This window comes from Hypanus sabinus, chromosome 15 (assembly GCF_030144855.1).
Source record: "Hypanus sabinus isolate sHypSab1 chromosome 15, sHypSab1.hap1, whole genome shotgun sequence".
Taxonomy (NCBI): Eukaryota; Metazoa; Chordata; class Chondrichthyes; order Myliobatiformes; family Dasyatidae; genus Hypanus; species Hypanus sabinus.
Genome location: NC_082720.1, coordinates 32,884,134 through 32,908,980, shown reverse-complemented (window position 1 = coordinate 32,908,980; position 24,847 = coordinate 32,884,134). Strand labels below are relative to the sequence as shown.

The following is a 24,847-nucleotide window of genomic DNA, read 5'->3' as shown; positions in this document are numbered from 1 at the left end:
ATCCCTGGCTCATCCCTCCACACCAATCTCTCCTTTATCCTTAGCATTTCCCCTGCCTTCGCAGTAGATATAACATTTGTCCTTACACCTCCTCCCTCACTACCATCCAGAGACTGGAGCAGACCTTCCAGGTGAGGCAAAAGTTCATATACACATCCTCCAACCTTGTTTACTGTACTTGTTGCTCCACACCAGAAAGACCATATGCAAACTCGGTGACATTTCACAAAACACAAAGGTGAATCCACAATAACTAGCCCAAGCTCCCCCGCTGCTGACCATTTCAATTCCCTTCCCATTCCCACACTGACCTGTACATCTACCACCAGGGTGAAGCTGAATACAAACTGGAGGAGCAACACCTTGTCTACCAACTGGGTAGTCTACAACTCCACGGCATGAATATTGAGTTTTCTAATTTTAATTAAAATTAAAATTTTAATTAAAATTAGAAAACCCTGATGAAGGGTCTCAGCCCAAAATGTGGACTGTTCATTTCTCTCTATGGATGCTGCCTGATTTGCTGAGGTCCTCCAGCATTTTGTGTATGCTCTCTCCATCACCCACTTTTGTCCTCCCTCCCCCTCCTCCATCTGCCATCCTCCCACACAGATATCCATCCCACCCCCACCTTCCATCTGTTTCCAACTGATTTCATCCCTGCAATTTCCGCTAACGGTTCCCATTCTCATCTGCTTTACTTATTAGGAATTAAATATCCAAGGGTATCAGGTAATACGAAAGGATAGGCAAAGGTAAGGGAGGCAGGGTAGTGCTGTTAATTAAGGATAATAAGGATAATTAAGGATAATAAGGTGAATAGTAGGAGATGATATAAAAGACTAAGGGGCAGAATGTTGAGTCTACCTGGGTAGAAATTAGGACTAGGAAAGGGAGAAAATCACTAGTGGAGTTGTCTTTCAGCCACCGAATAATAACATTACTGTGGCACGGGCAATAAACCAAGAAATATCTGATATATGTAAGAATGAAACAGTAATTATTATTCGCTCTTTAATGCACATAGATTGGGCGAATCTAGTTGGTTGGGGTAGTCTTAATAGAATGCATCCATGATAGTTTTCTTGTTAATGAACCTGCAAGGGAAAATACTATTTTACTTCTGGTCCTGTGCAATGAGACAGGTAAAATTAATTATCTGTTATTTGGGGATCCTCTTTGAAAGTATGATCACAGTAGGACTGATTTTCTCATAAAAATGGAGGGTGCAATAGTTCAACCTAAAGTCAATGTATTATACCTTATTATACCTAAACAAGAATGACTACATTGTGATGTGGAAGGAGCTGGTTAGAGTAGATTGGAAACAGGGGCTGTATAATGGGACAGTTGAAGAACATTGCAAGACTTTCAAGTCAACAAAAGTACAGTATATTCCAGTTAAAAGCAAGGTCGGTAAGAGTAGGATATTCAGTCCTGGATAACTTAGGAAACAAAAGAAGGCATCAAGCTAAAAGCTCATGCATATAAAGTTATATATGCCTGTTCCTTTTTTTGTGGGGAGGTGGGGTTTGGGGGTTGATAATCATGCTACTTTTCTTTCTTGGTTTTATGGCTACCCGGAGAATTGGAGAATTTCAGAGTTGCATACTTATTAGGTAATGAAACGAACCTTTGAACTTTTAAAGATAAATTATTTGAAGTGGAAAAACTGGCTAATATGGAAGATAAGATGGGAGATTTAGTGTTGGGTAATGTGGACATGACCAAAGGCCTTGAACAACTATTTTGTGCCAGTCTTCATGGTGGAGGACACATCCAACATGCCAAAGAGAGATGTTATGGATGCGAGGGGAAGTGAGAACCTCAGTGCAATCCTTATCATGAAACAGGTACTGATAAGCAAATGAGTGGGTCTAAAGGTAGACAGTCCCCCTGGTCTTGATGGGATGCCTCCCAAGATACTGAAATAAATGGCAGAAGTTATAGTAGATGCTTTTGTGATAATTTATCAAAATTCTCTGGACTCTGGACTCTGATGCCAGCAGTTTGAAGGCAGTCACTATGGTTTAAAAAGGAATGGAGGCAAAAGGCAGGTAGCTATAGGCCAGTTAAATTAATGTCTGTAGTCAGGAAAAAGCTATCTTTGAGTAAGAATTAGTGAAATATCTGGATAGAAATAGTTCAATTGGGAAGACACCACATGGATTCATGAAGGGCAGGTCCAATTTGATGAACTTCTTTGAGGATATAATGAGCACACTGGATAGAGTGGAATGGATGGATTTTGTACACTTGTAACAGAAAGCATCTGATAAGATGCCGCATAAAATACCTTATTCATAAGATAAAGATGCATGGATTTGAAGATAAGATATTAGCATTGATAGAGAAGGAGTGAACAAATAAAAAGAATGGAAGTGTTTCTCTGACTGGCATTCATTAGTGAGCAGGGTGACACAGGGATGGTGTTGGTTCCTCAACAATATGCATTACTGATCGGGAAGATGAGACTGAGTGTAGTGTGTAGTGTATCTAAGTTTGCTGATGACACTAAAATGACTGGAAAAGTAAATTGTACAGAGGATGTGGAGAGTCTGCAGAGACATATAGATAGATTAAGTGAGTAGGCAAAGGTCTGGCAGATAGAGTACAATGTTGGAAAATGTAAGGTCATCGACTTCGGAATATAAAATAGAAGATCATGTAATTATTTATACTGTGAAAGATTGCAACCTGTTGTTGTAGAGAGGCATTTTGGAGTGCTTGTGCATGAATTCAAAAGCTTGCTTTGCAGGAACAAATAGAAGGCAAATGGAATGTTGGCCTTTATTAGTAAAGAGATTGAATTTAAGAACAGGGAGGTTATACAGCAATTGTACAGAGAAGTGGTGAAGCCACATCTGAAATACACTGTGCACTTCTGGTCTCCTTACTTGAGCAAAAACTTACTGGCTTCAGAGGTGGTGCAGAGTAAGTCCACTGGGCTGATTCTGGAGATGAGATGGTAGACCAATGAGGAGAAATTGAATTGCCTGGGACTATATTCACTAGAATTCAGAAAGATGAGAGAAGATCTTATAGAAGCATATGAAAATATGAAAGGGATAGATAAGACAGTTGTTCCCACTGGTGAGACTAAGTTTTATATATCTATCCTCTCATCTGTGGATCTGAATGAATACACAATGGTTGTCATGGACTTTATTAAAATAGTTGTAGATGAGTGTATCCCCACAAAATCATTCAGTCTTCCCCAGCCAGAAGGCCAGGATGAACCATGAGATCTGCACTCTGGTGAGGGTCAAATCAGAGGCTTTCAAATCTGGTGACAAAGAAAGTTACAAGAGGTCCTTAGACAACCATCTCATGAGTGAAGTGGCAACTCCGGACTAAAATTGAATCAATGAAAGATGCTCGACATTTGGGCAGGGCTTGAATACTATCCCCTCTTATAAAAGTTCAATCTTATAAAATCCCCTCTTATAAAAGTTATAAAAGTGACAACAGGGCTTCGCTTCCCGATAGGTTCAATGCCATCTATGTTCACTTTGACCATCAAAACATAGAGAAGCCATCACGAACTCTCGCAGCCCCCAATAATCCTGTGATTTCAGTCTCTGACGCCAATGTCTGAGCAGCCTTCAGGAGGGTGAACTCACGAAAAGCATCTGGCCCAGAAGAGAAATCTGCCCAAGTACTAAAGACCTGTGCTGATCAACTGGTTGGAGTGTTTGCTGAGATTTTTAACCTTTCACTTTAGCAGGCTGAGGCACCTGCCTGCTTCAAGCAGCCTTCTTTTTACCGGTATCTAAGAAGAGTGTGGTGACCTACCTCAGTGACTATCATCCACTTACCACTTGAAGTGGTTTGAGAGGTGGGTGATGAAACTAATCAATTCCTGCCTGAAAAGATTACCTGGATCTGCTCCAATTTGCCTACTGGAGCAAAAGGTCCACAGCAAATGCCATCTCATTGGTGTTCACTCAACCCTAGAACATCTGGATAGTAAAGCTGTTTACATCAGGATGCTCTCTATCAACTACAGCTCAGCATTCAATACCATCATCCCCTCAGAATTTATCAATAAGCTTCAAGACTTTGGCCCCAATACCTCCTTGTACAATTGGATCCTCAATTTGCTCTCTTGCAGGCTTCAGCCAGTTTGGATTGGCAACATCTCCTCCACCATCTCTATCAGTACAATTCACCACAAGGCTGTGTGGTTAGCCCCCTGCTTTACTCATTTTACACGTATGACTGTGTGGCTAAGCTCAGCTCCAATGCCATATTCACGTTTGCTGATTATACCACTGTTGTAGGCTGAATGAAAGATGGTGACCAATCATCATATAGGAGGGAGATGGAAAATCTGGCTAGGTGAGCAACAACCTGTTACTCAATGTCAGCAAGACTAAGGAGCTGATTATTAACCTCAGAAGGAAGCCAGAAGTCCATGATCCAGTCCTCATTGGAGTATCAGAGGTGGAGAGGCTCAGCAACATTGATTATTCTCTGTGTTGTTAGTTTGGGGGATCTGTCCTGGGCCCAGCGTATAATTACAATTATGAGGAAAGCCTCTACTTTCTTAGGAGTTAGCAAAGATTCGGCATGGCATCTAAAACTTTAACGAACTTCTATAGATGTGTAGAGTATATTGACTGGCTGTATCACAGTCTGGTATGATAGTACCAATGGCCTTGGATGGAAAATCCTTCAAAAAGTAGTGGATATGGCCCAGTCCGTTCTCACCATTGAGCACATCCACATGATGCATTGTCACAGGAAAGCAGGGATCTCCACCACACATGTGCTCTCTTCTCACTGCTGCCATCAGAAAGAAAGTACAGAAACCTCAGGAATCACACCACCAAGTTCAGTAACAGTTGATACTGTTACCTGTCCCATGAGCTCCTTGTGAGCATGATGTAATTGTCTCGTGATAGAGGGGTGATGTGATGTCACATGATGGCATGTTCCAGCTGGTATAAAAGGGGAGATTGTAGCTTGTTGCGTAGTTGTTTTGTTGGGGAGTCACAGTCGGTGGTTACTCAATTGTAGAAGGAGAGAGAGTGAAGAATTTCCAGCTTTGTACAAACCAAATAATTGGGTAGAAATCAATGGCGTTCTGTGTGCCTCAAACGTGATTGACATTTGGTATGGTCCTTACAGGGATTGTAGCACACACTTCTGGTTAACCCCTGCATGGTTTCGGGTGTGTGGTGACCACCTCTGGCAAAAGGTCAGTTACTTTGAGAAATGCTACTCTTTGGGATCTCTTCGGAAAAGGCATTTCGCGGATGGGATCTGGGTCAATAGTTTCGTCTTTTCTTCAAGAATCTCTTCATTGAGGATTCGAGAAGTCTTTCCCCTCACTTACTTTATGAATCATATGAACATATTAAACTAGCATGTTAAGACTGTGCTTGAGTAAGATCTGTTAAGAATTGTCTCCAAGTTCGACTGTTGGATAACTATAGATGCATAACCCTGTAAACTTTTGTTTAAGTTAGTCACTTTTAGTTTACTTTTCTATGTTTTTGAGTAGACGTTAATAAATTTTGTTGTTTATTTATAAAAACCCAACTCAATTTTCATATCTGTTGCTGCTGGTACGTAACATTACCCCTCAGCCAAAAAGCTCTAACCGAAAGGTATAACTTCACTAAACTTTACTTGCCCCATCATTGAAATGTTCCCACAATGTAAACTCACTTTCAAGGACTCTTTGTCTTGGGTTCTCAATTTTTATTGCTTGTTTATTTATTATTAATATTGTTTGTTTCTTTTTATATTTGTATAATTTGTTGTCTTTTGCACACTGGCTGAACGCCCAAGTCGATGCAGTTTTTCATTGATTCTATTATGGACTTATCAAGTATGCCTGCAAGAAAATGAACCTCAGGGTTATATATGGTGACATATATGTACTTTGATAATAAATTGACTTTGAATTTTGAAGATTTGAGGGTTAGATTTAGGATCAGATGAGAATATACAGCTTTTCACAGAGAGTTGTGAATCTGTGAAATATTTGCCCAAGGAAGCAGTAGAGGTTACCATATTAAATAGCAGGGAATTTAAGGATTATGAGGAAAATGCAGGTACGTGAAGCTGAGTCCATGACAGATCAGCCATGATCTTATTGAATGTGGAGCTGACTCGATAGGCTAGATGGCCTACTCCTGCTCCTATTTCTTTTTACTTTTCAGAATTTACCACTGTTGTTTCTGCTTATTCCCCTCCAGCAGCTGTCTCCTATCTTCACACTCCACTCCACTCACCTTGCTCCATCGATTGTATTTTTTTCCATTTCTCTTTTTTTTCCATTTCTCATCTATCCTCCACCTTCAACCCCACTCACCTCCCCTACATGGTAGATGCCTTTCATCTTACAGCCCTCTTAATTGCACCAATCACCTCGGAGTTCTTTCATTTCACTTCCCTTCTCCCTCTGGCCATCTCTGCTGTCCACTGTTGGTCCCGATCCAGGGTTCCAGCCCAAAACGTCAGCAATTTCCTCTGCTGATGCTGCTCAACCTGTTGAGTTCTTCCAGCAGATTATGTTGCTCTAAAGTCCAACATCTGAAGGCCCTGACTGATTTTTGTTTTTAAGTTAGCACAGAATGACAGTACCTCCTCCTCAGCCATAAACATAAAGTCGACTCATTTCTGCTGTTCGGTGTAAGATGAAAAATATCCAGTTCGGACTGGAACTGGGCTTTAGGAATCTGATAAAGGTTCAGCAGGCCCAGAGAGTCTGCTGGCTTCAGGGGAAAATGAGACAGGCCCTGCACTCCCTTCTGCCTTCCAGCTCTGAACATTGTAATTGCAATCAATAAATAAGTCCAATAGAAAAGTTAGATACTCATTCATTTCATGGGCAAGCTCCCACCCATTTAAGTTTTTACAAATAATTTTTGGTTACCCCAATTAATATTGTGCAAGCTTTCTTTGGATTTCTTTTAAATGCTTCCAGATAATAATTCCTTGTGGTAGATTCAGAATCAAGTTTATTATCTCTGACAGGTGTTGTGAAATTTGTTGTTTTGCGGTGGCAGTGAAGCATATAGTGTTTGCCTAACAGCAGATCATTTAATTACCACTCATATTTCAGTTCAAGTGGAACAGAAGAGCAATATTTTTGCTATCCAGTATTAATAAGGCAGATTTACTGTCAACTGAGGAAAATTTAATGACAAGGCCCTTATTAGAATACTTCATGTGAATGGAATTCCAGAAACTGATCACCAGTTGCATTTTCATCACACATCCATTTGAATTGTAAAAATTCTTATACAAAGTATACTTAAAATCGAGATCAAGAGAAGATGTAAGTAATTGAACACTGAACTAGCAGAGGGTGGTTATTTTCTTCACTATTCAGATAAATGGAGAGAATGGTGACCTGTCCTTTAAAGAAAAAAGGTTTAATTACATTGTGTCAGTACCAAGTGAGAGAGACAGAATGTTCTGGTTCTGTTGAAAAGCTGAATTTGCTCCTAAATAGAAGTAACCAGTCAAAGATAATCAATGTTAAGTGCATTAAATGTATTTTGAAATCCTTCTGGAATCCTTCTGTGCATTGGGGAGGGTTAGAGAGAAATTTGACTGTAAAGCTGCGTGGGGCCATTCCTCCTCTTTAGGGAATTGTATGGACCTCTTAAGTTCCATGAGAATGATTACTGTTCATTCACTGTTTCCTTACCTTACAAATGAAAATGCTGCCTCACTGGAACATTTTAAAATCTGTCACTTGAAGGTGCTGAAAAACTTCAATGATCTGACCTGTGGTATCACATAATTCTATTTATATGGTGTTCTTAAAGTTTATGGGCTTTGTTTTGGTTTCAAAACATATTCAATAATATAGTATAGTTCATTATGTAGAATTCAAATGCAAGTGTTGAAAAAAAACATTTTGCTTTCTGAATAAACCATTTCTATTCATATTTGGTGCTGCTTTAATCCTCTGGTATACAACCAGAGGAACAACTGTAAAACTAAGTAAGCTATTATATGGGTTCATTGGAGAAAGTGTATCTTGATGATATCTATCAAATTTTCAGTAAGTGCAGGTTCAGGTATTGTGATCCATTGTTTGATCTGGGTCACGGCATTCACTAAGCAGGGCAATGTCTTGGTTGTCACATATCCAGCAATATTACTTATGGCCCATTTGGATCCTGTTCGGAGCTCACTAATGTCCTTTCAAAGTTGGTGAAAATTTGGGAGCCTTATTGTTGAGTATTTAAATGAGTTCTGTGTCTCAAAATTTTCCTTCTTCATGGTCACTGCTGAAGTGTAACATATGAGGATAAGAGCAACAGAAAGTTTTCTTGAAAGTTTACAAAAGTTTAGCATGCCCAGAAGTTTGAATGCATAAATATAGATTAATGACACAAACTTTCACATCATCTCAGCAGGTATGGATGAAGTCATGGAACGAGGGTACTTGCTCACAACTGACCATATTAAATGGACTAGTTAAATCAAATTTGCATCTGACTGAAAGGATCTACTGGTCAATTAAGCACTTCCCTATATTATTCACTGGTTTGCTTTTCTTCTGATCTGCTTGATGAACTTTCAGGTCATTTGTTCTTCTTATCCTGACAACTTAATGGGAAATTTGCCTCAGAACTTGGTCCCTTTCACAGTTAGTATCCAAGTCAAAGAAAACTAATTTGGTAAGATTGCTTCTCCCGCATGGGTCAGTGAAGTATTTTATATCAATCTTTTCAGTGTCCCTTTGAACTTGACAAATTGCTGGACATTCCATAGAAGTGCAAAAGAAGGCATGCAAGTTGTTGAAAAGCCAAAAGTCATTGTCTTTAGTACCTATGGTTGTGCCAATCCATTTACATCCTTAATCTTCTAGTTGACAACATTACTGCTCAATCAGTAAGCAACGTGTTTACAGCTCTGTAGTACCATCTGTCTCTGCTTCTACATCATGTCATCAATTTCCAAGCCAGTTTTTTAAAATATCTTTACACTTATTGCTTCCACTTCAACCTCACATCCTTTATTTTACATAAATCTTGCATTTGTTAACATAATTTCCATCTTATTTATGAATATGTCTTCCTTGGTTTTGCAGTTTCTCATCAACACTTTAACATATAGGTCCTAATTCACACCAAGTCTTATCCTTCAAACAGACCCACCTCAGCTCCTGGTATAGCAGTATGTCCATTTGAAAATTCTCATCGTTCGTCCTTTCAAGATCCCTCTATGATTCAGCTCGTCCTCTCTAACTTTGTAACTGCCTCCTCCAGTCTTACGCTCTTCTGACATTTCTTCTTTAATTCATAATTTATTTTGTAAATTTGTTGTCAACTGCCTGATCTTTATTGTTGAAATTCCTTCCTATTTTCCCTCTTTACCATTCTTTTTTCTTTTTCTTTCAAGATGTACTTTGGAATCTACCCATTTGCCAAAGTGTTTGGCCACTTATTATTACATTTCTTTGCAAGGCTTGGTCTTTGACCATTGCTACACTATGTTTAAAATGCCTGATTAATGCAAGCTGTTGACATGGCAATTTACTACCAGAGACTTTGAATGAAGAAGATAAGATTGTTGAAGCTGTAATAACACTTGTTCATAATTTGCCTCAACCAGGTAGAATTTTTTTAAGAAATCATCATTAGCAAGAAGAGTATACATTATGGTGTAAATTTTAACTGGAAATAGCAAGTATCCATTGTGCATTGATTCAAATATTTTCCATTTTACTTATGAATCTTTCTTCTTTGGTTTAACAGTTTCTATAACCTGTTCAGACTTGTATCAACCACTTTCCCAGAGAATGTAGTTTCATATATTGGCTGCGGGGCACAAGCTCTGTTAAAGCATGCCCAGGGATTACACACGTTTCTTGCACATGTGATCATTTGGAACTTCGAAGACATTTCATACTACAAAAACAAACACTAAGTGAATTATTTTGCAAAGTTTTATGAAGTTGTACTGCAAGACTTACAAATTCTTAGAAGTAATAAGGAGCTTGTGACTTTGTTGTATCAACATTATAGCAGCAAAAACTTTAATAATTTTGAAAATAAATCCCATAGCATTCTATTAGAGAGTACATTATAACCTCCATCCCATATGCATATATTCAGATAGTTGTTCCACAGTGCCAAGTGCAGATTGTGTGCCATTCCCAAAAGTTCAGGGATTTCCCACGTGCTCACAAGAGGCTATATTGACATGAATTCTGTCTAAATTCTTCTTGTTGAGGCCAAACTGGAACCTACAAAATCAATCTGTAGAGTATTCAATTGATGGGAAAGGCACCATTCATTTTGGTTTACTGCCTGATCATAAAGTGACAAAATTGTATAAATTTTGTACATATTAGGCTTGATTTGTTTCCCTGTCTATTTCAGGCTGTGAAGTATGGCATCCCCTTTGTAAGCAGTCTGCTAGAATGGAAAAGAAGCTACGGGTAAGTATAGCACACCGGCTACCTAAGCATCATAAGTACTACTTCAGAAATGACCAGCTAATTTCTAAAGTTACATCTGTAAGGTGGAAACATTTTCTAGTTAAACCTATGCTTTCTGTGTGAAATATTAATTCAGTTTAAGTAATTTGGGTCCTGATATAATCAAAGACAGCTATATTTAAAATATAATTTACTGATAACATTTTCTTTTTCTTTGTCCCACCAATTAAAAGCAAAGGCATCTCACGTCGCTTTCTGAACTGATAAGCATTTTAGTTTTCTGTAGGCACAACAGGCAGATATGTCAAGGAAGCCCATATTGCATTCCATTCAAAACACTGGTAAGTGCCAGTTATTTGAAGGAATAAAACATCCTTATGCCAACACATTTGAAATCAACAAGTCTTTGATACCTAGAACATTACTTGCATGGTTTCCAGACTTCCCACCAGTTATATTGTTCTGTGTTTTGCAAATTAACCTTCGATGCTTTTCCAAAATTTGTTTTCCAAACATGTTTTCGAGTTACAGAGTTGTACAACACAGAAACGGGCCCTTCTGCCTACCACCTCTATGCTGATCTCTTAGCCCAACTACACTAATTCTACTTATCCAATTTAGTTTGTTTTCTTATATGCACTTTAAAACGTCTCTTAATGGCAATAATTATATCCAACTCCAGCACCTTCACAGGCAGGTGAGTTCCAGGTATCAACTACTCTCTGTGTAAAAGAACTTCCCCCAAAAAATCCCCTTTAATACTCCTTCCTTCTCCACCAAGCTTTTGCCCTCTTGCTTTTGATACCTCTACAATGGGGAAAAAAGAAATTCTACCTACACTCTCCGTTTTTTGTAATTTTATATACTTTTACTAGATCATCACTGTGTCCTTCATTCCAAGATAAACAAACCCAACCTATCCAATCTGTCCCCAAAACCAACGTCCTATAACTCAGGTAGAATCCTTGTGAATGTCCATTGCATTCTTTCCAGTGAAGCTATATTCATCTATAGTGTAGCAACAAGAAATGTACACAGTACTCCAACTAAACAGTGTTTTGTAAAGATGCAACATTAACATCCCAGCTTTTACATTCCATACTCCAACCAATAAAGGCAAGTATGCCCAGGGATTTCTTTGCCTCAGATCTATCTGTATTCCACTTTCAGGATCCTATGGACTTGAACCCCAAGATCCTCGCTCTGTTCATCTACATTCCCTGGTGCCCTACCTTTTACCGTATATGTCCTTTTTGACTTCCCAAAGTGCATTACCATGCATTTGTTAGGATTAAATTCCATTTGCCAACACTCAGCCCAACATCCCATCTGATTTACAGTATGTCCTGCAGTAGGCTCAGAAAAAATAACCTTGCAGTCCACAACATCACCAATTTTTGTGTCATATTCAGACTTCCTAATATTGCATCAATTTTAATAATTCTGCATTATAGTTCTCTTTTTTTTAATCCTTTTGTTTAAACATCAAAGTCCTAAACAATCACTGTAGGCATTACAATGATGAATGTACATTGGAGAGTCTGTCTGATATGTATCTTTATGTTCAGTTGGATTACCTTACAATTAACAAGCATCTGGGGCATTACTGTCTTAGCCACCTGTGCAGAACTGAAAAATTGTGAGAAAGAAACTGGTAATAATTCTGTAACACCAAAACTTTTATTGTAATGAATCAGGCAGCCGCAGCCATTTCCTTTCCCAAAATCTTCACCAAAGCTACAGGAAAGTTGTATGTCTAGACCATGCAGATGGTCTGTACCATCTAGAGTCACATGAAATGCAAATATAGAGAATTCCTAATGTCTAAGAAAATGTATTCTACAAGTGTAATGGCAATTCCAGTGAGTACAGCAGCAACCCCCTCCCCAAATTTCTGCCCTTTTCCCCACCAAATACAACATAGTTAGGCTGCAGGTTAGAGAATCATAGTTTGCATTAATGGTTTGCTGTGACTTTATTGGTGACTTGAAGTGAATGGTAGATTGGAGTGAATTTGCATTTTGCTGTGTTATAGATTTCAAGCTATATAGAGGACAGCTGTACTTACCCTCGGTAGAGCCGGCTCACTAGCTAGGCTGGAAAGCTCTGGAAAAGGTCAGAGAGGTTTCAGTGTAGGCCAGAAAGGCTTTGTGTAGGAGCAACTGGGGGCAGAACGGGGACTGCTCAAATAACATGTATCAGTTTTCAAAAAGTTAATAAATTCCCCAGCACAGCATTGTCTTTGGAAGGCTCAAATAATAAAAGTTCCATGAAAAGAAATTGTACTGGCCTGTAACCACTGTAAGCTTGTCTGTGTATACAACGGTTTTGGTTGCCGGAAAACATGTCAAAATGAATTTTATCACACTTCTTTACAGCACAGGCGTGCTTCAGAAGCCTCAATCTCTCCTCCGGGATCCAGCATTTCAGGATCTCCTAATCGTGTTATCTGTGTAAGTATATTGTGCACTACTGAAAACTCCCTTGTGGCAAAATCAAGTTTTAAAAATAAATAAGGGAATTCCCTTGTTCTTTCGTCCCTGCCAGCACTTAACACTGCAAGCAGCCAAGGTGCTGCATTCACTTCCATTCGGGGCCCCAAACAGTCCTTCCATGTGAGGCACCACTTCACCTGCGAATCTGCTGGGATTACCGATTGTATTCAGTACTTCCGATGCAGTCTCCTCGACATTGGTGAGACCCTTCGTAAGTTGGGGGAACTTAGTTGAGCACCCCCACTCCATCCAGCAAAAAGTGGAATTTCCTGGCGGCCAAACATTTTAATTCTGATTCCCGTTCCTGTTCTAGCATGTCAGTCCATGGCCTCCTCTTATGCCACAATGAGGGCACTCTCAGAGTGAAGGAGCAGCACCTTATATTTTGTCTGTGTAACTTCCAACCTGATGGCGCAAATATGGATTTCTCCTTCCAGGAAAAAAAATTCACTCCCTCCCCACTTTTTCTATTCCCTACTATGGCCTCTTCCCGCTTCTCACCTATCTGCCACCTCTGCTACAGTCCCCTCCTCCTATTTGTCCATTCTCCTGATCTGCTGGGTTCCTTCAGCTCTTTATCCAGCATCTGCAGAATTTCTTTTGTTTTAAAAATTGTCTAATTTGAAAAATGAACTGATAAGAGTTGTTAAATAAAAGGGATCTGCCAGTCTCTACTTGTAGACGATTGAAAGACGTGTTTTATCTCAACGTACTTAAAAGGCAATCTGCTACCCCCAAACCCTTGTACAAATTATTTCATATTTTTCATCATTTCTCAGACCATAGGAGGAGCCTGGTTGGCATGTGGATTCCATGTTAGCTCTCTGAGCATTTTCATCAATTTCATCCCTTCTTCTAGTTCCCTGTAATCACTCACATAGGGATAGTTTACAATAGTCAATTGCCTTTACATGAGCAGAGACTGAAGCACTTTGGAGAAAGTTAACTCCTCATACCTGACATCCGTGGTCAGGATTAAACCTGAAATATTTGAGCTGTAAGATTCATTTTGTAGGACAGGCTGCAGTCAAGGTAAACCCAACGGATGATCTAAAAGGCTCTCCTGAAGCCTGTGAAGTTCGAAATACATCTTTCTCAGGAGTTCAAAGAACACTTGAAAAACAATAGTGAGGCTTGGAACATGAACTTATGCAATGTTCATTGATGTCCCGCATCCTGATTTACTGTAAACAGCCCAGTGGAGATCTGTCAACATCTGCAAGTGTAACTATTAACAAAGTCATCCTTTGCGCATGAAGAGGATTAAATTGTCCAGTAACATTCTGATGTTATCAACCACATTTCCTGAAGCAGCAGTCAGAAATCTAGGCAATGAAGTTGTACTGTGTGTTCTGCCAGAGGCAGAAGGGTCAGTTTTGCAGGGCCATGCCCTGGGCCTGAGAGATGCACAGCCTCAATGCTGCTTCCGATGTTTTCTGAAGTATCAACAACAAGCAGCTAAAACAAGTACTTGGGTTCCATTTGTCTTCATTTAAAAGCCTAACCAATCTTTTTAGTAGCCATTCTGGAAATTTGTCAATGGTGAACAAAATAAATGCAAGAATCAGTCTATGTGGTCTCTCTAGAACACTATATTGCCTCAAGTTATCCATTGCTGTGCTGCTGTGACCAATTCTCAGCCTTATGGCCACAGCACTGATCTGTAAGTTTATGATCTTATAAGTCTGAAAGTAAAATTTGTGGAGGTCGCTCCACAACACAGACATTGAAAGAAGCTTCTGAGAGAAACTGCTCTCTCAATAGTCTGATTATCCTTTATAATATCTGTAACCAATTCTGTTGAAATATTATGTCCGAATAGCAAATAGAGTTTTATTTTGTGGGATTTAATTGTTTCTAAGATCACATTCTAAAATTCCACTAATTTATAATTGTGAAATTATTATTCCACTTACCATTAAATATAAAAAAGATATCACAAGATGCAGGGAACTTTTCTCCAGAAGGACATACCACTCAGTGTTCTAGTTCAGAACGTTCAAAGTGTTCAAAGGTTCATAGATTATCAAAGTTAACAACTCTGATTCTTCTTCTCCAGATAGCCACAAAACAAAAAAATGTAAATCGGTTCAGAAAGAACCAGCAAACCCACATCCCCCCACACACAAAAAAAGAACAGCATTACAATCAACAAACCCCCAAAACCTCACCCACCACCCCCACTGCACAAGACACAAGAACATCAACCTACAAATGCCCCTTTCCTATGCTTAATAAGGCTTCCTAGTGTCTTTTTAACTTGCGCCAGTTATGGCCACCCTAACAAGTTTCTTGATTCTCTCTGTCATTAAAATCTCACACTCCTATCTGTGCATAAACAGCATTTAATATCTTCATTGTGTATGTTTCAGGAACTAATACCTGTAACATCAAGAATCAATTTGAACTGTTTCCTTTGAAATGTCTGTTTCTTTGTATCTAACAGCTTCTTTTGATTCCTTCTTTTGTCCTCTTTCCTCTATCCTTATCTTAGGCAAAGGTGGATAATGAAATACTTGACTATAGGGATCTGGCCGCTCTTCCCAAAGTTAAAACTATCTATGACGTTCAACGTCCCGATCTGGTTTCCTATGAACAATATCAGAAATCTGCATCAGAAGACAGACTTGAAAGATATGGTTTTGGGGAGGTACTGTGCAACTTACCAATTTGCTTCGCATGGAATGGTCATTTCTCCACACCATTTAAAGACTTTTTCATTTAAACATTACACAGGCTAAGTGTATGACTTGCTCACATTGTGTTCCCATTTACCTTGATGGGATGGGAAACTAGGAATGACTGATTCCTTCTCTGCATGCTCATGGCATTCTGAAGCACATCAGTTAAAAAGGTGATGCCTTTATGGAAATCTGTGCAATAGCTTGTCATTTGAAAAAAATAAATCTTAATTTCATATAACCAACATCATTCACTAAATGTATAAAGATAATTGAATGTCACAGCAGGTTGAATTTGAAGGGACTTTTTTAAAATCTACCTTTTTAATATTTTGTCAAACTTGTCAAAAGCATTGATCAACAGCTATTTAACTAATCTTATTTCCTTAAGAATATCTAACATCCAAATGTAATATAGTTTTGAGAATTCATCTGATGATTGGACACTGTATGAAGTTATGTGGAACTTTTTTTTTAATTGCATTAAACACTTGTAGTAATCATTCAAACATTCATAGAACTTCACAGAGAACTGGGTTACACTTCCAGGAGAGCTATAGCAGAAAGGTGGAGAAATAAACATATAACTTTTAAATATACTATATGTATTTTTTCGTTAAAATATTGTCAGCAGCAAAAAGGAGAATTTTAGTCAGTATATTAGTCAGTACCTTCAGTCATAATAAGTCAAAGACCTAAAATGCACTTCAGTAATTGTATCTTAAATGAATAGTAATTGTGGCTTCTACATCATTTTTAGTCTGCATTCATTTACTCATCATTGCTGATTTCTCCAAGACAACGTTATTTATTTTTCACTAACCTCTTGTATGACTTCTGCTACCATAACAATCTACTCATCCAAAGCAAATAAAAGTATGTTTCAGCTCATTTGTAGTAGATGCCTCTGATCTCATGATGAGTGAGGAAATTATGTAAAGCAAATTATGTATTCCACAGCAAATAACTATAGTACCAGGGAGCAAAATCATTTAGTAATCCATCACTTAGCACGCTGCTGTGAAATTTGCCTTTAAGGTAATGTCTATAACATTTGGTTTGTTCATACCCTAAGTGCCATCTTTTATTATTCCTCTGCTATAGTCTCTTGGAATGCTGTCACCATACTCACAGGTAATTCCAATCTTCTTGTTTGTTATAAAGGTGCAATGTATTTAGAGGCATGTGTACAGACAGATAAGAGAGATCAGTATTACTGGGCCAGATCATCCATGATTTTGCCCAGCATAGTGCCATGCTTCCTCTTTCCCTTCCGATTCCCAGTGAATTTTATGCAGCCCTGTATTTGCCCAGTCATCCTGGAAACCTGGAGAGATGAGAGGCTACAAATGCTGGGAAAGGTAGCGATGAAAAGCAAATCACTGGAGGAACTCAGCAAGTTGGACAGCATCTGTTCGATGCAAAGGGTCAGATCGTAATGCAGGGCCACTACTTGAAATGCTGGCAATACCACAGATGCTGCTCAAGTTCCCGGAAAGATGCCTCCTATTAGAACATGCCACAAGTACGATTAGGTCTTAGATGGCATATTCTAAGACCCCACACAACTTTGAGGGCTCATCGCTCTGCAGAGTTTTCTAAGAGTTTGAAGTGTCTATGATACTAAAAACACTCTAAAAGCAAGTCCGTTAGATTCAAATAATATTATTTAAAACTAAAAAGGAATAAAATTAATATTATAATTTTAAAGCACGATAACATTTTATTTATTTATTTATTAAATTTTAGAAATTACAAAGAATAAATGTAATAGTAAAATAATAAGAAAGATAATATTAACCCTCCCCCTCTTAACCCTTATCTAAAGAAAAAAAAAGAAAGAAGAGAAAGATTGCCTGGATATCGGAGGATCCCCACATGCTCCATGGAGTTCAAAATGATTTTGATATTTATTTTTTACTTTCCCCAATTACTATAATTTTATCTTCAAAGGACCTATGTATTTAATCCTATCTTTTGTAAGTATGGGAGCCAAATTTTCAAAAATATATCATATTCATTTCTTAAATTATACGTAATTATTTCAAGTGGAATACAACTATGTATTTCATTATTCCAACAATCCATAGTTAAATATAAATCAGATTTCCAACTAACTGCGATAACTTTTTTGGCTACTGCCAATGCGATTTTATAATTTTTTTCTGATACTTGTTCAATTTAAGTTTCAGTATTGTCCCTTCAATGTCTCCTAATAAAAATAATAAAAAAATAATAGATTAACTAAAGGTGCTATAAAATCAAAAGTAACAAAACTAACTTTATCATTAATGAAAGATTTAAATCTGATTGATATATGGAGAAAAATTAATCCAAGAGAAAGAGATTACTCATTTTATTCAAACAGACATAAAACTTACTCAAGGATTGATTTTTTTTATTATCAAAAAATATTCAAGATAGAGTGAAAAGTGTGGAATATAAAGCAAGAATATTGTCAGATCATTCCCCCTTGATAATGACAATGATAATGTTGGATAAGGAGGAATCAATTTATAGATGGAGATTTAATTCAACTCTATTAAAACATCAAGATTTTTGTGATTTTATGAAAAAACAAATTCAATTGTTTTTGGATACAAATCTACATTCAGTTGAGAATAAAATTGTATTATGGGAAGCGATGAAAGCATATTTAAGGGGTCAGATTATAAGTTATACATCTAAAATTAAAAAGGAATATGCAGCAGAAATAGATCAATTGGAAAAAGCATGATAATATTTAATTGCATAAAGATATAGCAAAACAAAAAACCTAACTGCATTTATCTTTAAGTTAAGGTCAGGTAAATGAAGCTGTGATACAGATGTTCAGCATCACTGACAATACAGAAACAGGCTTTTCAGCCCAACTCATCCATGCCACCCAAGACACTTATCTAAGCTAGTCCTATTTGCCTGTATTTGTTCCATATCTCTCTAAATCTTTCCTCAACATGTACCTATCTAAATGTCTTTCAACCATTGTATATGGACCTACCTCTACAACTTCCTATGGAATCTTACTCCATTTATCCATCGCCCTTTGTGTTAAAAGGTTTCCCATTGGGTCCCATTTATTGGGTGGCACTGTAGTGTAGTGGCAACCCAGGTTCAAGTCCAGCCACTACCTGTAAGGAGTTTGGACGTTCTCCCCATGACTGAGTCGGTTTCCTCTGGGTGCTCCAGTTTCCTCCCACAGTCCAAAGACATACCGGTTGGTAGGTTAATTGGTCACTGTAAATTGTCCTGTGATTAGGCTCAGATTAAATCGGGGGATTGCTGGGCAACATGGCTTGACGGGCTTATTCTGCACTGTATCTGAATAAATAAATATAATACCCCTTTCAGCTTAAATTTGTGTTTCGTGCCCTCACAATTTTAGGTTCCCTTACCCAAAAGTGCACCTGTCCTCTGGTCTCAGATAGTTTGTACTTCACCCTGGACTTGAAGCTGAATTCAGCACTACAGCAAAACAATTGAAGTGCTGGTATCACATCTCCAGCTCATCTCTGATGTCTGTGTTTTAATACACAATTGTGGAGGTTGGAGGCAGATCAGCTTAATAGGAAAGCATTGTAGGTATTTCTCCACTAAACCACTGCTATGCAAGCCAATCTGGTCTTCTCATCAAATTCATCTGAGGCAAAGTCCACAAAGAATATTGATTAGCAAGGGATAATCATTGCTTCCGACTACCCATCTGAAACTATAAAACTGTCTTCTACTGTCTGCAGCACATTAACAGCCTAAAGACAGGATCTACCATCATTTGGTGTCTGCATGTCTCAAACATGGACATCCAGCAAAGTGAAATGTATAAAATAAAAATCCAATCAAAGAGGCAGATGCCTAGTTTAATATGTAATGTGGATCTTGCAGTTATTGTAGAGAAACTTGCTTGGTGTGGAACGGCCCAACCTTCAGTAAAAGCTGCTTCAGTGCTACACGCATTGTAATTCTGATTTTTAAAGATCTGTCAGTTTCCCCAGCTGCCTCAATAATGGTGTATTGCTTTACTCCAAGCAAGGTTATTGGATGCACTTAACACAAAAAGGTAGGAGCAGGAGAAAGTCACAGTGGCTCTCAGGATTACCCTGCCATTCAGCATGATCATGGCTAATCTACAATGCTTTTAATTCCTTTTCTGTGTTATTTCCCCTTAGCTCTCAATTCCTCAATTTTTTTTTTCAAATATTTCCACATTAAAATTATCTAATGATCTAATAACCTGGTCTCCACCACCCTTGGCGGCAGAGAATTCCAGAGATTTACGACTCTGAGAGAAGGTATTTCTGCACATGACAGTTCTAAACGACTAGTCCCTTCTTTTGTAGCTGTGTCCCTTTGTTCAGGAATCTCCAACTTAAGAAAACACTCAACCTCTGTCCCCTGAAGCCTCCTTTGGATTTTATGTCAACCCTCATTCATTTAAATTGCAAGGAATAAAAACCAAAATACTGGATTTCAATGGAGGAAATTGATCAGTTGAAAACTAATCAGTTGAAATGTTCCAGACTCCAAAATGGAATCTCATTAAAGATTGTTATTTATTTGTTTAGAGATTCAGCAAGAAACAGGCCCCTCCGACACAACAAGGCGATCTGCCCAGCAACCCACCTATTTAACCCTAGCATAGTCACGGGACAATTTATAATGACCTACTAACTGGTACATCTTTGTAGTGCAGAAGAAACCTACACCGTCACAAGGAGAATGTGTAAACACCTTACAGATGGCGTCAGAATTGAACTCCAAACTCTGACGCTGTGAGCTGCAGTAGTGCTGAACTAGCTGCTAGGCTACTGTGGTGCCCTAAAAATGTTCACTAGATCCTCAACTGTAATATCTCCAGCTAAATGACAGCTCTGGAGGGATCCTGTTGTGCCTTTTAGTAAAGACAATTTTGACCAGCAGGATAAAACATTATGGCACATTTTGAAAAGCAGATGGAAGCAGTAATAGTCTGCTTTTTGAAGAGCCTCTCTTAAAAAATTAAATGTTTTTGTCGATAAACAAAATTGATTGAGAAACTCACAAATAGCTTCTACTTTTTCCAGTCTTGTATTCATTTAGTCACCCTGCTGCCTGTCTTCCTGCACCTCACAAGTATATTTTACAATTTGAATTATGAAATTAATAATTAAGTTATAAATTACAATGATATATTGTAAATTACAATATAGGAATACATTTTAATTTACTACAAAGCAAAGATGCAACTTTCAGGACAACATCTATTTGAAATGCTATATTAATTTTATTATAAAGAATCATGGAATCATTAAAGCATAGAAGGCTACAACCATCAAGTCTGTGCAGGCTCTTGTTAGCTCAATCCTGTCAGTCCCATTTTGCCGTTCTCCCTTTGGAGCCTACACATTATTCTATTTCTGATCTGTATACATTTCCTTTAGAAAGCTCTGACTCTTTTTCCATTACCTTTTACCTCACCAAGTTTTGGAACATAATTGCTCTCATGTTAGAAATAAAATTAGATGCACTCCTTCATCTTTGGAATTATTCTATTAAATATTTTTTGCCCTTATCCACAGTCTTTACAGAACTGAATGCAATTGTGGCCTAGCCCATGTTTATAGAGTATAAACATAATTTCCTGATAATAAGAGGTTATGCTGCAGTATAATATCTAGGATATTCACTGTTTGGAATATTGTATTTGTCTCTAATCTAACAGAAAACAATATGCATTTTCATAAAGTATGGATGGATACACTAATTAGATTGGTAGCATATCAGACTGATGGCATTATGTACAATTAATGTACCTCTTGTGATTTTTATTTACCATATGTAATACTTTTTTTCTTTGACCTCACAATATTCCTTTGCTGAGTGAGCAGGTAGGGCATTTCCACCAAATCCTCAACTGCAAATACTGTCTGCTTGGACCTTCATGCGAGTTAATTTTATCTTCAATTGTTTTCCTCTTCCTGTAAAATGCTTCCCAACTCTGCTAGGTGACTCTTTGGTGCCAGCCAGATAAAACGAAGATATGAATCGCAGATGGAACCAGTTGTCACTTTAAAATACATGTATTTCTGCTCTTTGAAGGTTGCAGTTGAACACAGATCACGGGACTCAAAAGCAATATTCTAGTGCATTTTTAGATTAACAGTGCATCTGCTGTAGCTAGGAAATCTTTATTGCAACAAATAATTTGCATTGGTTAAAAACACAAAATGCTGGCAGAACTCAGCAGGCCAGACAGCATCTATGGGAGGGGGTAGTGACTACGTTTCGGGCTGAAACCCTTCATCAGGAGTGAAGTAACATGGGATGGTCGAGGAGGGATAAGAAGTGGGGGGAGGGATAAAGTAGACAGCTGGGAAGTGATAGGCTGGAGGGAAATGGGCTAGGGGGAAGGTGGAGAATTATGGGAAATAAAAGAGAAAGAAAGGTAGGGCTAGGGGGAGATTATAGTGAGGGGGGAAAAGGAGAGAGAAAGAGAACCAGACTAAAATTATAGATAGGGATGGGGTAAGGGGGGGCAGGGGTATCAATGGAGGTCTGTGAGTTGAATGTTCATGCCAGCAGGTAGGAGGCTACCTAGGCGGGAGATAAGGTATTGCTCCATCGATCTGCGTGTGGCCTCATCTTGACGGTGAAGGAGACCATGGACAGACATGTCGGAGTGGGAGTGGTCTGTGGAATTGAAGTGTGTGGCCACAGGGAGATCCCGCCACTGCTGGAGGACTGAGCGCCGGTGTTCGGCAAAACGCAGGTCGATGGAACAATACCTTATCTCCTGCCTAGGTAGCCTCCTTCCTGCCGGCATGAACAGCCAACTCACTGACCTCCATTGATACCCCTGCCCCCCACCCTTACCCCAATCCCTGTCTATTATTTCAGTCTGGTTCTCTTTCTCTCTCTTTCCCCCTCTCACTATAATCTCTCCCCCCAGCCCTACCTTTCTTTCTCTTTTATTTCCCATAATTCTCCACCTTCCCCCTAGCCCATTTCCCTCCAGTCTATCACTTCCCAGCTCTCTACTTTATCCCTCCCTCCACTTCTTATCCCCCCTTGACCATCCCATGTTACTTCAACCCTGATAAAGGGTTTCGGCCCGAAACATCGTCACTACCTCCTTCCCTAGATGCTGTCTGGCCTGCTGAGTTCTGCCAGCATTTTGTGTTTTTATTTATTTCTAGCATCTGCAGATTCACTCGTGTTGAATTGGCATTGGCTTATCTGTTACAAAAAGGCTGAGCTGCAAAATAATTTCTCCTGCAAGCTATATTGCTTTTGACATTAGAAATGTGTCTGACTCCATTGCAAAGTGTTGAGTTTCAAAACTACAATTTATATTATAGTTTTGCAAATCAAATATACGAAGATTAGTGTTTTATACATCTGTTTATTCAGCTCATTGAATTCTACAATAATTCCAATGCAAAGATTATGTTTTGAACTTTTCTCATATACACCTCAATAAATTTTGGGGAATAAAGGACCTGCTCAAGGTAAAGTCATGCAACAAAACTGATGTCACATGACCTGTTTAATGCATCTTAATTAAGTGGAACTATGAGTCAAATTTTCTTATGAATACTTTTTTTTTCAACCTCTCTTCAGGAATCTAGCAACCATTTCCTTAATAATTGTATTAGAAACAGCATACGTAATGAATTGCTAACCAAACAATCAAATTACATATCATACTAAAGATGTTCCTGTTGACTTGTGATAGGACATATATGATGGGATTGATTTAAGACAGAGAAGATCTTCTAGTCCTGGATACATTGACTCACCGACATACAGTCGACAGGGAATGTCTCCCACAATGCCTCGATCACCTCTACAATATCACAGACCAGGTAATGATTGAGCTTGAACTAGTAGATTGATTTGGTGAATTCATTTTTACTTGTAACAATCTGAAGAAATATCCTGTTATTAAAGAAAAATAAATACAACACATGAAACAGTTTTTGTATTATCTGTCATTTGAAGTGGACTGCAATGTCACTTGTCTATCCAGAATATCTTAGGTTCAATAACCATGTCATGAGTTATATGAGGTTCATGCAATGTTGACCCTAGGAAAAAGAAGTGCTCAGAAGTGCAGAATAAAGGAAGTCAATTATGAGTTAACGTTTCAATGATTAAGCATTATAGATGGACTAATAAGCAAATTGATCATATCAAATATAGGACATTGGACTGTGGTTTCACAAGGTATTTGAAGATAAATAAACCACCCATGCAAAATGCTCAAATAGAAAAAAAAGTGGCTGTTCAAGAAAACATTAAAGGTTTTATATTGTAACTTTATTGTAATTTTGTTTCTTAAAGCATTTAAGCATTCAACTTTCTTGCCCGTAGACAAGAAAGTGAATGTAAGAAGTCAAGCATTTTTGATGATACCATCATTGAATATGTATGTCATCATGCCAGTTTCAATAAGAAACTGCAGGAGGAACATAACTTTGATGTTGCCTCAACTAGAAATCACCCATGTTGTTTCATGCTTTGTCAGGCTAAACATTCACTCACAATGGCTTTCAGTCAAATGTAATTTTTTTATGGTTCTCTGCATATGATATCATGGCTGAATATGGTAAAACATATTCACTGAAACAGACATAGATATATTCGAATGAATTACCGAAAGTACATTTGAGGCAACAGTTATTTTCTCCAAGGAAAGTAATCACCAGGAAAATGTAAAGTTATTTAATGGTTGTTGACATGTGATCAAGGACTTAATGTATTGATTTTGTGAATGGCTGTAATTTATGAACTATTCACTAGAATGACCCTGAAATTATGCTGGAGTAGTTTAGTTTTACAGCATTAGCACTGCAATTCTCTCAGTTTGGAACTGAAGAATCAAACAGAAATTCAATTTTGCTTTCTTTCCCATGGACTGGAATTGGTAGGTATGAGATGGAGAAAGATACTTCTCAGTGCCTTGTTTGAAAATTCATCATTCCACTATTGTTGGCAGTTTTGATGAGGAACCTACAAATGTGTAATGTGAGCCATTGATTTCTCAGGATTTTTCATGAGATTCACATTTCTTTACCCTGCCATTTGCCATTATCTAAAAGTGATATTAGAGAACTGGTATTTTGTTAGATAATGGTATTAGGGATTATGATCTCGAGTACAATTATTTAAGGGAAAGAAATCGTATCACTGGAGTTTTCAGCTGACCCAGACTTTCACTGCTTTATTGGAGAGAGAAAGGGTTAAAAAGCTTAGCCTTCTTGGAACCAGTGAATGAA

At 38.2% G+C, this 24,847-nt stretch overlaps 1 protein-coding gene across 3 annotated transcripts in view; it reads left to right on the top strand.

Annotated features, from left to right (window-relative positions):
- Positions 1 to 24,847, top strand: part of ablim3 (actin binding LIM protein family, member 3) — a 305,340-nt gene that overhangs the window by 230,451 nt on the left and 50,042 nt on the right. Inside the window, exons 8-12 of one of the 3 annotated variants that reach the window (XM_059990185.1) lie at positions 10,359 to 10,417; positions 12,796 to 12,870; positions 15,407 to 15,562; positions 16,698 to 16,727; positions 23,305 to 23,434. In XM_059990185.1, coding sequence (XP_059846168.1) covers positions 10,359 to 10,417; positions 12,796 to 12,870; positions 15,407 to 15,562; positions 16,698 to 16,727; positions 23,305 to 23,434 — 450 coding nt within the window. The remainder of the gene's footprint in view (positions 1 to 10,358; positions 10,418 to 12,795; positions 12,871 to 15,406; positions 15,563 to 16,697; positions 16,728 to 23,304; positions 23,435 to 24,847) is intronic. The other 2 variants (XM_059990183.1, XM_059990184.1) reach the window with 2 other exon arrangements.